The sequence below is a fragment of the Anolis carolinensis genome, chromosome 2, assembly GCF_035594765.1.
Source record: "Anolis carolinensis isolate JA03-04 chromosome 2, rAnoCar3.1.pri, whole genome shotgun sequence".
NCBI classification, from domain to species: Eukaryota; Metazoa; Chordata; class Lepidosauria; order Squamata; family Dactyloidae; genus Anolis; species Anolis carolinensis.
The window spans coordinates 305173191-305187122 of record NC_085842.1 but is presented as its reverse complement, the minus strand read 5'-3'; the positions used below and the strand labels follow the sequence as shown (position 1 = coordinate 305187122).

Genomic DNA, 13932 nt, shown 5'->3' with positions numbered 1-13932 from the left:
CCTCTTCCTCGTTTCTCCCCGCACTTGATTGGCTGAGTAGGTGGGACTTCTGCGCCGACGTCACATCCTGCGGTCCAGTGGCGCAGCGAGCGAGCAAGCGAAGACGCCGAAGAAGCCGTTAGCGCGTGCGAGAGAGAGAGAGAACGTGAGTGAGGCTCTTCCAGTTAGCGGTGCCTCCTCCCTCCGCGGGGCTGTTCCTATCCCGGGGGGGGGGGGGGAGAGAGAGAGAACGTTGGGAAAGAAAGCCCGCGAAGGAGGGAAGAACGGAGGGAGGCTCCCATGTTGGGGCTATTGAAGGCCCCGCTGTGATAAGAATAATAATACAAGGCCTTGAGAGTCAAGGGGGTCGTTCCCCCCATGTTTTGATGGGGAGGGGGGAACCAGCCCCCCATGACCCCGAGGCTGCCATGTTGGGGAAGGCCGCACCAGGCAAAAGAAGGAGGGAGAAAATGGCGGCGGATGGGAAACGCCCCCTCAGCGCTTTCTTCGACCCCATCCGTTCTGCTGTCGTTTACAGCCTCTCCCTTCGTTGCTGCATTCAAAGTCGGCTTGGGAGTCTACTGGAGGTCTTCAAGCAGAGGCTGGTTGGCCATCTGTCGGGAGGGCTTTGATTGTGCCTTCCTGCAGAAAACGCCTTGGGTTGGATGTCGCTTGTGGTCTGCCAATTCTATGACAGGATTCTGGGTTCTGCAGGAAGAAGAAGAAACAACGCCACAATCCCAAAATGGTCAATATCTTTAGCCAGGCCCCATCCATCTATCTCAGGCGTGAGCAAAGTTGGGCCTTCCAGGTGTTTTGGACTTCAGCTCCCACAATTCTTAACAGCCTCAGGCCCCTTCCTTTCTCCCTCAGCCACTTAAGCCACTTGGAGTTGAAGTCTAAAACACCTGGAGAGCCTAAGTTTGCCCATGCCTAATCTATCTACACCAGGCCTGGCAAACTTTGAAATTCTGGGAGTTGAAGGCCAAAACATCCAGAAGGCTGAAGTGTTCCCATGCCTGGACTGTAGCTCGAGAGCTGGATGGCCACCTGTTGGGAGAGCTTTGTGCCTTCCGGCAGAATAGGGCTGGACTGGATGTCGCTTATGGTCTCTTCCAATTCTATGAGTCCCCAGTGACGTAGTGGGTTAAAGCCTTGTGACTTGAAGGTTGGGTTGCTGATCTGAAAGCTGCCAGGTTTGAATCCCACCTGGGGAGAGTGCAGATGAGCTCCCTCTATCAGCTCCAGCTCCATGCGGGGACATGAGAGAAACCTCCCACAAGGATGATAAAAACATCAAAATATCTGGGCGTCCCCTAGGCAGCGTCCTTGCAGACGGCCAGTTCTCTCACACCAGAAGCGACTTGCAGTTTCTCAAGTTGCTCCTGATACGAAAAAAAACATTCTACGAGTGGCTCTAGGATTCTGGGTTCTGCCGCAAGAAAATGAAACAACACCACAACTCAAAAATGCTCAATATCTTTAGGCGGGCCCCATCCCATCTATCTACACCAGACTTGGCAAACTTTGGCCCTCCAGGTGTTTTGGACTTCAACACCCTAGAAATTGTGGTAGTTGACGTCCAAAATACCTGGAGGGCCAAAGTGTTCCCATGCCTGGACTGTAGATGGGGATTTGGGTGGCCACCTGTCTGGAGGGCTTTGATTGTACCTTCCTGCAGAATAGGGCTAGGACTGGATGCCACTTGTGGTCTACAATGAGTGGCAAGAGGATTCTGGGGACTGCAGCAAAAAGAAGAAGAAGAGGAAGAATAAAATTTCATTTATATCCCGTACCTCTTCCCGGGGGAACTCGGGGTGGCTCACAACATATAACAGTAAACAATGTAACAATATAAACAAAATAAAATGGATAATAACATAAAGCAATTTAAACTAAATAAGACAATAAACAAGCAAAACATAAACATTAAAACAGCATATTAGAGGTGAACATAAAAGACATAAAATCTATAGATTAAATAATATAAGACAATAGTTACACCATAAAACTGTTTAAAATAACCCAGCCACTGTCCTAGTTAAATCCACTGTAAATCCATTGGACAATAAAATGTCTAACCATTTTCAAAAGCTTGCTTCCATAGCCAAGATTTCAATAGTTTTCTAAAGGTCAATAGGGTGGGAGCCTGCTTAATTAGTACGACCTTAGTAAAGATGGAGGGATAATTTTGCATCATTCAGGTATTGGCCTACTGTGTGCCTAGAAGGATGATGATGATGATGATATAATAATAATAATAAGGCTACCTAGGAAAGAACTATCCAGCATAGGATCTGCAATGGCTTCAATAGAGACAGGCCAAGACTTAATATGTTCCAAGCGGGTCTCTATGGGCTTTAAAAAGATGCATAATGCCTGATCCTCTCACAACACTTTGGCCTCAAGATAGCTATTCTGCCAGTAGATGCATCAGCGAGGCCAACCGAAAAACTGATAATCTGCTTTTTCTGAGTATAAGGGCATTGTGTTTCATCCTGAGGAGTCAAGCCTGGTTTTAGTCTCTGCTTTTACTGAATCTACCTTTTTTTAAATCACACAGCAAAGTGGTGACTGAAATTTGACGCCCTGCAATAAGCTAGAACAGGCATGGGCCAGCTTGGGCTTTCCAGGTTTTTGGACTTCAATTCCCACAATTCCTAAGAATTGTGGGAGTTGAAGTCCAAAACACCTGAAGGGCCCAAGTTGGCCCATGCCTGGTCTACGGTCATGTTTCTTTTTCCCAATCAGTACATTTTCCATTAGCTGACCCATTTCCTGCAGCATGTCAGGCATTATTAATCTGCCTGACTTGTGTCTATTTTTATAATGCCTTCCTAATAACCTCTTGAGATCTTCCTGCCTTCTTTGCTCAAAGACTTATTTATCTTTGGCAGTTCTCCCTTGACGTAATTTCTCCTATTCGTTGTACTTGGGTAGACAAATCCTAGGCCCTGTAGGTATTTTGGGGGCTCCTGACCCACTTGATTAAAGTTGAAAGTCCTAGCATTTGGATCACAGATTCTTCCCTCCTGCTTTATAACATAATTATGATTCCCTTTGGTAAGATTTCTCCATTTACACCCATCAAAACTATATACAATTGTAAGTCTAATTGTTCTTTCTCCATCTTTAATGGTTGGCCATGTATAAGGGCATTTGTTTGCCACTTCTGAGCACTGTCCTTGACAATAGTCATCTGCCTTTTTTCTAAAGGATTTTTACTTTTTGCACCTTGTTTGCTGCATTGTTTTTGAGGAAAGTATCCCATTTCCCAGCAGGGCTTATTTAATTACAACATATGTTCCAAGAACAGACTATCAGTATGAATTGCACTACTATTCGTCTGCCTCAAACAACTGTTACATCAAAGTTATAAAACATGGTACAATTAAGATAAAATAGGTCAATTATAGTGTATGTCTCATTTGTGATTTCGTAAGTCAGGAAAATATCAAGCAATGGAGGCTGGTGTCTTGGGTGTCAGTGAAGTGGTGACTGTTTATTCTAGACTTTAAATAAGGTATCCAAGATAACGAATTTATTTTGAGGTGTGGCCTAATATTCTGTAAGGTTCCTTCAAAGTATGGACTTAAGTCTTAAACACTCAGTATGGACCCCAGTCTTCACTGCAATTAAGTGGGTGCTAATTTAGAACTTTAAACTATACAAAGACAAAATATTCTATGTTTCTCTTTATCCCCGCTGTTACTTCTCCCTATATGAGTCCACTGCAACAATAAGTATGGGTTTCTGATTACTTTAAAACCCTGTTGATCCCAGTGGAACTTCTCAATAAGTGTTGGAGTAGAATCTGTGATGGGTTCATGTGTTTAAAAATTGCAAGGCTTTTCTTGTTACAAGAATAACATGTTGCTTTTTTCAATGTATTTTTCCTTCATAGAATGCCTAAATCAAAAGAACTTGTGTCTTCAAGCTCATCTGGCAGTGATTCAGACCGTGAAATTGATACTGGGGTGATTATTTTATTAAATATTTTTAGCATGCCTTTCTAAAGTCATTCAAGGATATTCACAACATATTGAAAAGGGTGGTTGTTGTCATGTACTTTCTAGTCAACTCTGGTAGCATTTTCTCAGCAAGATTTTCTCAGGAGACGTTTGACATTGCCTTCCTCTGAGGCTGAGAGAGTGTGACTTATCCAAGATCAGGTCTCCTTGGTGAGTTGGGGTTCATACTCTATTCCTATTCTAAAGCTTAAACCACTGGACCATTTTGGCTCCTTAGACATACATACCAACAGTGAAACACAATCAAAATAGTAAATAAGGAGAATAAAACAGACATTAGGTATCCAGGAAAGAGCTCACATTCTATCCAGATTCCTTTATACGCATCTTACGTTTTGTGTAAGTGCCTAGAATCTACAGGAGTAGATCAGGGAAAGGGGAGACTGCTTCTATAAAACCATTTGGTTTTTTTTCCATATTAATTAAAGCACACTCACCTCGCTTTCATTCAAGAGAATATACACTTGCTGAGCAGATGTCTTTTATGATTTCAAATTTAAGATGTGGGATATTATGGTACAGTAGAGTCTCACTTATCCAAGCTAAACGGGCCAGCAGAAGCTTGGATAAGCGAATATCTTGGAAAATAAGGAGGGATTAAGGAAAAGCCTATTAAACATCAAATTAGATTATGATTTTACAAATTAAGCACCAAAACATCATGTTAGACAACAAATTTGACAGAAAAAACAGTTCAATACACAGTAATGCTATGTTGTAATTACTATATTTATGAATTTAGCACCAAAATATCACGATATATTGAAAACATTGACTACAAAAATGGCTTGGATAATCCAGAGGCTTGGATTAGTGAGACTCTACTGTATTTGGACACTGTAATTAGCACGACAGAGCTTGTTGAGTTTTTGGTATGGCTGTGGTTAAAATCCATAATACCTTTTGTGTCTGTTTTTTTGTTTTTTTAACCAAAACATTTAGGCACATGCTTGCATAAAACAGAACTTACTAGATGGCTACTTTGCAATAATTGATTTTAAGGCCATTAGAATTTAACATTTACTTGTCCCATTATATTGGATTTAGCTTCTAGTCAAGCGCATAGAAAACTGTATCCTAATTTTAAAAATCTTGAAGGTGAATGCTTCTATCCCCTTCATTTTTAACAAGCTTGGCACATGTGCCTAAATGGAGATGTATACAAGCTGTGTTTGTGTAGAAAAGTGTTTAGTGCCTAGGGAGGTCAGTAATAGTCCAGTAAGTAATTCAATTTTAATTGTGTATTAAAATCCAGGTTTTTCTTCAAATACTGACATATTGTTCTATACACTTTTATTTTCAGCATGTGAATCATCTAGTGTCGGTGAGTAAACGGGGGTGTCTTCCAAGTTCAACAATGTTAATAGACCCAGTTGATCCCATCCATAGCTATTCAGAGAGAGTTGTAAATTAGTGCTGATTATTCTAATATTTGTAGTCAGAACCAATGGGATTACCATTGGAATGTTTATTAAATTTATATCCCTCCTTTCTCCCGACACAGGATCTGAGGCAGTTTACAGGTTTAAAACAAAATAGATACATTAGCTGTTTTAACATAGCTATATTTCAAAATAGTATAAAATCATTTTTTAAATTTGACTGTAAGTACAGCAGACACATTCCAATAGAGAAATCTTGGATCAGTTATCACCAAAGACATGATCCAGCAGTGGAAGAATACACAGCAATGGAAAAAAGACTTTTCCTTGTTGAGGTCTGTAAATTAATGATAAGGGTTTTCTCATGATGACAAGAATGAAATTGCCAGTGGTGTGTGTAGTGAATCTTGTTAGCATTTTCAGATAACATTCCATTATGGCTTTGCAGAACATTGATGAGCAGAAAGGAACCTGAGTGAAGCCCACCACTCTCACAAATACATTCCTTTCCCTTTTTCCTTGGTCAGGCAAAGGAGTAAACAGGTGCTCTATGTCACTTCAGCTGAAAAGAGATTAAAAAGAGGACCACAGTCTGGTGCCAGGTGTAATTCATTTTTAATAATTATTTGTGAACAGCTGATGTGTTTGGGAAATTCTTTTTCATGAGTTACAGCCATAAAACATGTGGCTATATTTACAGTCACAAAACGTGAGCTTTTGGGTATATATATATATATATTGTGTGTTAGTCATTTCAATTTATTTCTAACAATTTTCAAGTACACAAGACTTTTTTCTTAACTCCTAGGTTCTTTCCTTGTTAGGAGCCTCCCAAAAAAAATTCTTGATTGACTTTTATTCTGTAAAGATTTGTTGGAAAAGCTAGGCTCACCATAGAGTTTTTCTATAAGGGGCTGTTTTTTTCTTGCTAGTCTATGTAAGTTTTTTTTCCACCAGGAAGCTTGCAATCTTACATGTTTGGTGCTGTATTTCTTAAAAATCCCTGGTTAATAATGTTTTGTGTTATTTCAAGAATATATATTTGGCATGAGAGGGATGGATTTCTCAACATTCTTCATAGATATTGTGTGCATATTATTTTGTTTTGTAGCTTATTTGATATGATGAGTAGTTTTGTCCATTTCAATATAAACATTGAGACTTGATTATTGACAGCAGGCTAGATAAAAATTGGTGATGTTTAGACAATCAAAACTAGGGTTTAAAATTTAGATTTCCTATTGTTTTCAAAATTACCATAAATAAAAGCCTAGATTTCCCTCTTGCTTCTCACCTAAAAGTAACAGTTAGCATTAAATCACACTGCAAACCTGTACTTAGAATGATAAAAATAATGAATAGCTATAAAACCCTCATTCATAGTTAATTAGTACTGTACTTGCTGTCAAACATGTAAAAGCTGGGGAATTTGCATTTCTGTTTCATTCTGAGTAAACATGGCAGCTACAATATAATCATTTTCAAAATGGTTACCTTTGCATTACTGAGGTTAAGAAAATAGAAATTAAAAAATTAAAATGTATTTTTGGAGAGCGTTTTAGTTGTTTAAAAAGCATTATGGTGCTGCATTATGCACTTGCATAGAGAAAAGCACGTGGCAAGTGCAGCCACAGATGGTGATGGCAGCTGACTTTTGTGTGTCTAATGCAAATCTGTCACAGGGTTTTCTTGGCAAGATTTTTCAAAACAAGTTTAACCTTGCCTCAATCTGAGGGAAGGTGACTTGCCCAAGATCACCAGGTATATCAAGACACATGTCATGATGCGCCTGCTGCTGCGGTCTCCCCCTTCTCGTACCACGCATAGAGGAAAGAGCTTCTTAGAGCTGGTAGCCACCTTTTCTTGGAGTGCATCTACACTATAGAATTAATGCAATTTGTCACCATTTTCACTGCCTTGGCTCAGTACTGTGGACTCATGGGAGTTGTAGTTTTTCAAAAATTTTCTGCCTTCTCTGTCAAGGAGTGCTGGTGTCTCACCAAACTACAAATCTCAGGGTTCCATAGCATTGTACTATGGATGCTAAAGTGGTTAGTTCTTGGTGACTATTTTGCCATCCATCTTTCTTCCACTGTTACTGCACCAGTATCCTTTTTCCTCTTGCTATTTCCATCAACTTCCATGATCCTGCATTGCTGGTTCTTGTGGCCAGGGCTGCTGGGAGGTACTGTATAGTCCCAACAACCTTTGGAATATTCCCATCAATCATTAAATTTTTAGTAAATCAAGTGTTGATTAAGTACATTTGCTTTGATTAGAACAAATTAAGAAGAAAACGTGTGTATAGTCTTGTAACTGTTACTTTTCCAATCAGTTCTTAATTCCTTTTGCTTTTTAAAAAATGTCAAGGACAAAAGGAAAAAACCGGTACCACAAGAAAAACCTGTAAAGAAACAGAAGACTGGTGAAAGTTCCAAAGGTGCAGCATCCTCTAAGCAGAGTAGCAACAAAGATGAGAACATGTTTCAGGTAATTGATGATTCTTGTGTTGGTGAATTGGGATGTTTCTCTAGGGCATTGTGTTGTAAAATTCAAGCACAAAATATCATTGTACAATGTAGTATCATCTTTGAGAAACAAAACCCAGTGCATTTTTATCAGAAAGATTCTATTGCTAGGATTCCTATAATTTCAAGCTAGACTTCTAGTTCTAAAATCTAGTTAGCCCTAATGTAATTTAACACTACATAGTGGCTGTTAAGATTCCAAAACTTTTGATTATTGCAAAAATAGTTTCTACACTGTAGAATTATTGCAGTTTGACACCACTTTAACTATCATGGCCAATGCTATGGGATCATGGGAGTTAATTTCCCATGATCTCCCTTGGTTCCATAGCCTTGAATCATGGCAATTAAAGTGGTATTATACTGCATTGTGATTCTACAGTATAGGTATACAGTATAGTCAGGGAGGACATTTAGCTGTTCCAGGAAATATGTCTGTTTAAATCAACATATTTTCTTGAAAGTAGTCTTAATGTTTGTTATGAGGATAAAGCATGAGCTAACATTTAAAAAACACAGCACTTCATCTACATTAACAAATGTGTTGAAATATGCTAGTAATTTGTATTATTACTAAGCTTCCGTGATAGAGATTTTTGGAGTCTTCATTATCATTTTACTCACAGCAGTTTTCCTCAAATATTGAGATACTATGTCTTGTAATGTCATCAGAAAAGTTAGATTCCAACAAAGGAGAAGGGGTGCTGGGATTGCAGACTCATCTTGGTTGGATTACTGAAATACCCACCCCACACAGTCTGTTATGTTGAATGGGCAACTACTGCGGAGATAGAGAGGCAGTTTTCACCCTGCAGCAGTAGCCTGCATTGCATGAGTTTTGCCCAAATAATGGCTGGAATTTCATTGGTAAATGTGTAGTTGAATCTTCTGTGGTTTCAGCAGATTTTGGAATGTAGCAGAAAGATACAGCAAATCCACCACTCCAGAAAAGGCAATTGTCCTTTGTTTTATGGGACACACGAGAGAGGGGAGGATTCAGGGGCTTGAAGGCCACAAAACAGTGATTGGGGGCACATGTACTGTGTTTTAAAAAAATCATATTTGTATCAATCATACTCTGAAACGCCTAGGTATTAAAGCTATTAGCTCTTACCATGTCTAGCAAGAGTGTTCTCTTAAGACTTCAGTTTCCTGTGTTGTAGTTTCAGGATGTTTGTTCTCTTGCTGGTGCTTCCTGAACATTAATCTATGAACTACTTGCATCATAGTTTCATGTTCCCAAATTAAATATAGACTGTTATTAGCATGTACTACATCTTATTTCACTCTGGTCTTTGTAATATCTTTTAAGCTGTAGCCTGATTTCTGTGGTCCAGCACTGCACTCGAAGAAAGGGATTGAAATGCTAAAAATGAACTGTGCCATTGAATTTAGAAACGAAAACAGCAATGTGCATAATAGTATAAAACACTTTAAACGTTATCTGGAGAAATGTGGTCAGAATCATTAGACTTTGATAAAAAGCTATGCTTAAGCTTAGTCCAGGAATGTAACCACTCTTGTTTTCTGACATGTTACTGCCAATAATCTAGAATTAGTTGCAGTTTCCAAATCTTCTTCAAGTGCAGTCTTACACAGAGTGTATTTGCAGTAGCGTAATTAAGATGTTATCAACACAGGACTATTATGGCTAGCTTCAGGAAAGGCCATTCTTTCCAATAAATGGGGCCAGAGACTCCCTTTCTTGCAGTCCTGTGCTATTTTAATAATAATAATAAGAAGTAGAAGAAGAAGCAGCAGCAGCTGCTGCTCTGGAACATCCGAATTCAGACAGACAGAGTTTTGGAGCACAATACTCCTGACCTCACGATCGTGTTAAAAAACAAAGTAGGGATTGTTGATGTAGCAATCCCAGGTGACAGCAGGATTGAGGAGAAACAACTGGAAAAGCTGACATGATATGAGGATTTAAAGATTGAATTACAAAGACTCTGGCACAAGCCAGTCAGGGTGGTCCCAGTGGTGATCGGCACACTGGGTGCAGTGCCTAAAGACCTTGTCTTGCACTTAAACACAATCGGCGCTGACAAAATTACCACCTACCAGCTGCAGAAAGCAACCTTACTGGGATCTGCTTACATTGTTCACCGATACATCACACAGTCCTAGACACTTGGGAAGTGTGTGATTGAATACAACAGCTAGCAGAGTGTCTGCTGTGGACTCATCTTGTTGTGTATCAAATAATATTTTGGCAAGGAGGAGATAGGCTTACTGCTCCTTTGTCAGACGAACAGCCAATTGCTCACACTAGGCTGCAGGTTATTCCTAGAACAGAGTATCTGCTTATTGGACCTAGGTTCCCTGGAAAAGGCAGAAATGGCTGCTTTGTCTCAGGTGTTCACAGTTGCTTGCTAACATTGGTGAATACTGCCAACCTTGGAGGATTATCATTATTATTATTATTATTATTATTATTATTATTATTATTATTATTATTGTATAATTTTTTTTTCATGCACTGGATAATGTAACTAGGGCCAACTTGTGCTATATTTAATATCAGTCCTGACTTTGAATATAACACTGCGTTTGTCTTTCTGGTGTTATGGGATGGAGTTATAGGTTCTATCTTGGTCTCTTGGAGATTACTCAGATTCTTCTTGGGCATACTTTTATATTTCTTGATCCTCAAAAGATTTCCAAAATAACACAAAATGTAGATTTTTTTTTTAAAAAAGCAGCCATACTGATGGAAAATGCTCTTTTCAAGGAACTAGCTTTCTATAAAAGGCTAAATTTGAACTTTGCATTTCTCTGAGTTGTTGCTGCTTAGTATATATAATCTGTTTCTATGATCTATGGAATAAACAGCAATAGTTTGATTCTGTATCATATGATATTTTATTAGTGTTTGAGGAGAGTTACATGTGAACTAATAATTGATTTCTTAATTTTATTGGCAGATCGGTAAAATGAGGTATGTCAGTGTTCGTGATTTTAAAGGTAAAGTCCTAATTGATATTAGAGAATACTGGATGGATCAAGAAGGTGAAATGAAACCAGGCAGAAAAGGTAATTTTACATTATTGGGTGTTGGCTATTTAAGTTTTAGGTGATATTTTATCCATAATATCTCTGTATTATATAAGTATAAGATGGGAACGGGGAAAATGCTGCTGCTCTACAAGCCTCATTATTCTGTACTGGGACTGATGTTCCATTGTTCTGGCTGGGACTGATGGGCATTGCAGTCCAACAACATTTGGAAAGACATATGTTGCCACCTCTAATGTAAGTCATAGTTACTACCGTGTTTCCCCGAAAATAAGACAGTGTCTTATATTACTTTTTGCTCCCAAAGATGCTCTAGGTCTTATTTTCAGGGGATGTCTTATTTTTCCATGAAGAAGAATTCACATTTATTGTTCAACAAAAAATGAACATTTATTATATACTGTACAGTAGTTATCACAAACCAGCACAACCAGATAAACTGTGAATCCTATCAAGAATTTCTTGTTACTACCATTATTTCCATGTACAACACTATGGTACGTACATTTACCGATCCTACATGATCTAGTGTTCTGTTTGGCGGGCATGCTTCCAAACAAAAACTTTGCTAGGTCTTACTTTCGGGGGAGGCCTTATATTTAGCAATTCAGCAAAACCTCTACTAGGTCTTATTTTCTGGGGATGTCTTATTTTAGGGGAAACAGGGTAGATGGATTAAGATTATATGACTCCCGTACCAAGAACTTCAGTACTAAAGTTGTCATGGCAGGTATTTCATGGCAGGTAAGCTCTCTCACAGCTTTTGCATCATTTCCCTTTGTGGGTATCTAGCAGAATGAAGTGAGGTGATAAACTGTTATTTCAGACAAAAATATGAAATAATAATTGAATGTATTCCTATATTGAAAACACACTGAAAGTAGAAAGTGTAAGTTCTTGTTTTTATTTGTAAGTGGTATTTTACAGAGATACTTTTTAAAAAATGCAGACCACATGGTCTAACCCAGGCATGGACTCCAAAACACCTACCAGCTGTTAGGAATTATGGGAGTTGTCATCCAATACACCTGGAGGGCCAAAGTTTGCCCATGCCTGGTCTGTTTCTGCTACATTTGTGTACTTGGCGAGATATAACAAAAAGTAACTGCTAAAATCTCTCCTGTTTATTACAGGAATAGAAAACCTCTTCACATCTGGTCATCCTATCTTTAGCCTGTTTTAATTAACTTGCCAGCGTGACATTTACCCTATTTCTTTGTATTTATATCTAGTCTTGAAGGATATGGAAGGGGTGGACATAGGCTTATTTGGAGGTTACTGATTCGTGAGTGCCCCTGATTCTGGGGCCCACAGTGGATACAAAAAACTGAGGATGATCAGACACTACATTATTAAGCAGTGCTGACATAAATGCACATGCTTCATTGTGTCCATGCTCACGGTGCCACCATTTGCTAATATGTAGTTCAATGATCTGTGCTCGCTGGAAATTATAGATCTGGATCCGAAGTGTCCAGTGTATTTATAGCATGGATCTGTAATGAAAGAAAATGTGTTTCCATGTGCGAGTGTCCATCATACATTAAAGACCACAAAATCTAAACACCTAAAGTCTAACATAGGGAACTAAGAAGTATTGAGGGTATTTGTTTTCAAAATACAGTAGAGTCTCACTTATCCAAGACTCGCTTATCCAACGTTCTGGATTATCCAACACATTTTTGTAGTCAATGTTTTCAATACAATCATGATATTTTTGTGCTAAATTCGTAAATACAGTAATTGCTACATAGCATTACTGTGTATTGAACTACTTTTTCTGTCAAATTTGTTGTATAACATGATGTTTTGGTGCTTAATTTGTAAAATCATAACCTAATTTGATGTTTAATAGGCTTTTCCTTAATCCCTCCTTATTATCCAACATATTCACTTATCCAACGTTCTGCCGGCCCGTTTATGTTGGATAAGTGAGACTCTACTGTAGATTTAATTTAAAAGCAGTCTTCTGCTTGTAGCACCATCATTGGTCACTAGATGGCAGGTTTCCCTTTGCCTTGGAGATGAAACAGGAGCAACGCCAGGGATATCAGTTTCTTCAGAGGGCTTCTGGGCACCTCCCTCTTAAGGCCCCCTGAATGCTTCAAATAATGGCGAGGGAGAGAAAAGGGGCTGCTGCTTACTAAGGGTTGAGGAAGAAAGTAAATAGAGAAAGGCTGAATTAGTGCTAGGAAATATAAAGAGGCAAGAAAGAAATTGGGGGGGGGGCAAAAGGAAGACGAGAGACTGCCTGAGATCAGGCAGAAGGGCAAGGTGGAGGAGAGGCTTCTAACCCTTGTGAAGACGTGTACTTCTGCTATTCTGTAGTAACCTTCAAGGATTTCTTTTGGCTTATTACAGGTATCTCTCTAAATCCAGAACAGTGGAGCCAACTGAAGGAACAGATTACTGATATTGATGAAGCTGTAAGAAAACTGTAGATGAGTCGTGCAGAAACTCTGTTATAGGTTTAAGTAGTCTTTTTACATCAGCATTCATTTTCTAAACTTTATTTGTTTTCCAAGCTATTGTATATTTGGATTGCAAAACACTTTGTAAGATGGACGCTTTTTTAAATGTGCATTAAAAGTGTATTCTGAGTGAAGTTGTTAATGTGTATACTTTTATTAAACAGGTGTTATATCCTCACATCATTGTGTAAAATAAAAACACGTTCAATTAATCTCCTTGAGTAAGATATAATTGTTGGCGACCTCCTTGGCTGATAAACGTAACATGAATGAAGCTTCTGGTCTGCTTTGATAACTTTGTGTGAAAATATCCAATGTTGGATTTTCCTGTTAATGTATATTTTCAAACTATTTCTGTGCCAGATTATTCCCTTTATGCTATTGAAAGTCAGGTGATGAGACCCAAGTATCAATATACATAATACAGCATCTTATTTTTGTTGCTAAAAGGATGACTTGCAATGAATAAAGTTCATGTCTTACACATACGTACTGGGATAAAAACAAAAACCTATTTTGAGGG

At 38.7% G+C, this 13932-nt stretch overlaps 1 protein-coding gene across 4 annotated transcripts; it reads left to right on the top strand.

Moving 5' to 3' along the window:
* Positions 1 to 13621, top strand: sub1 (SUB1 regulator of transcription). 4 transcript variants are annotated; one of them, XM_003225953.4, is made up of 6 exons: positions 2 to 145; positions 3884 to 3956; positions 5314 to 5334; positions 7763 to 7882; positions 10848 to 10956; positions 13300 to 13621. In XM_003225953.4, the coding sequence occupies exons 2-6, from the start codon at positions 3885 to 3887 to the stop codon at positions 13377 to 13379; spliced, it is 402 nt and encodes a 133-aa protein (XP_003226001.1). In that variant the 5' UTR covers positions 2 to 145; position 3884; the 3' UTR covers positions 13380 to 13621. The 4 variants fall into 4 exon arrangements, with proteins under 4 accessions (XP_016852053.1, XP_003226001.1, XP_062828594.1 ...); XM_062972524.1 differs by lacking the exon at positions 2 to 145 and adding an exon at positions 223 to 231; XM_016996564.2 differs by lacking the exon at positions 5314 to 5334 and having other exon boundaries at positions 1 to 145.
* Positions 13622 to 13932: the final 311 nt, after the last annotated feature.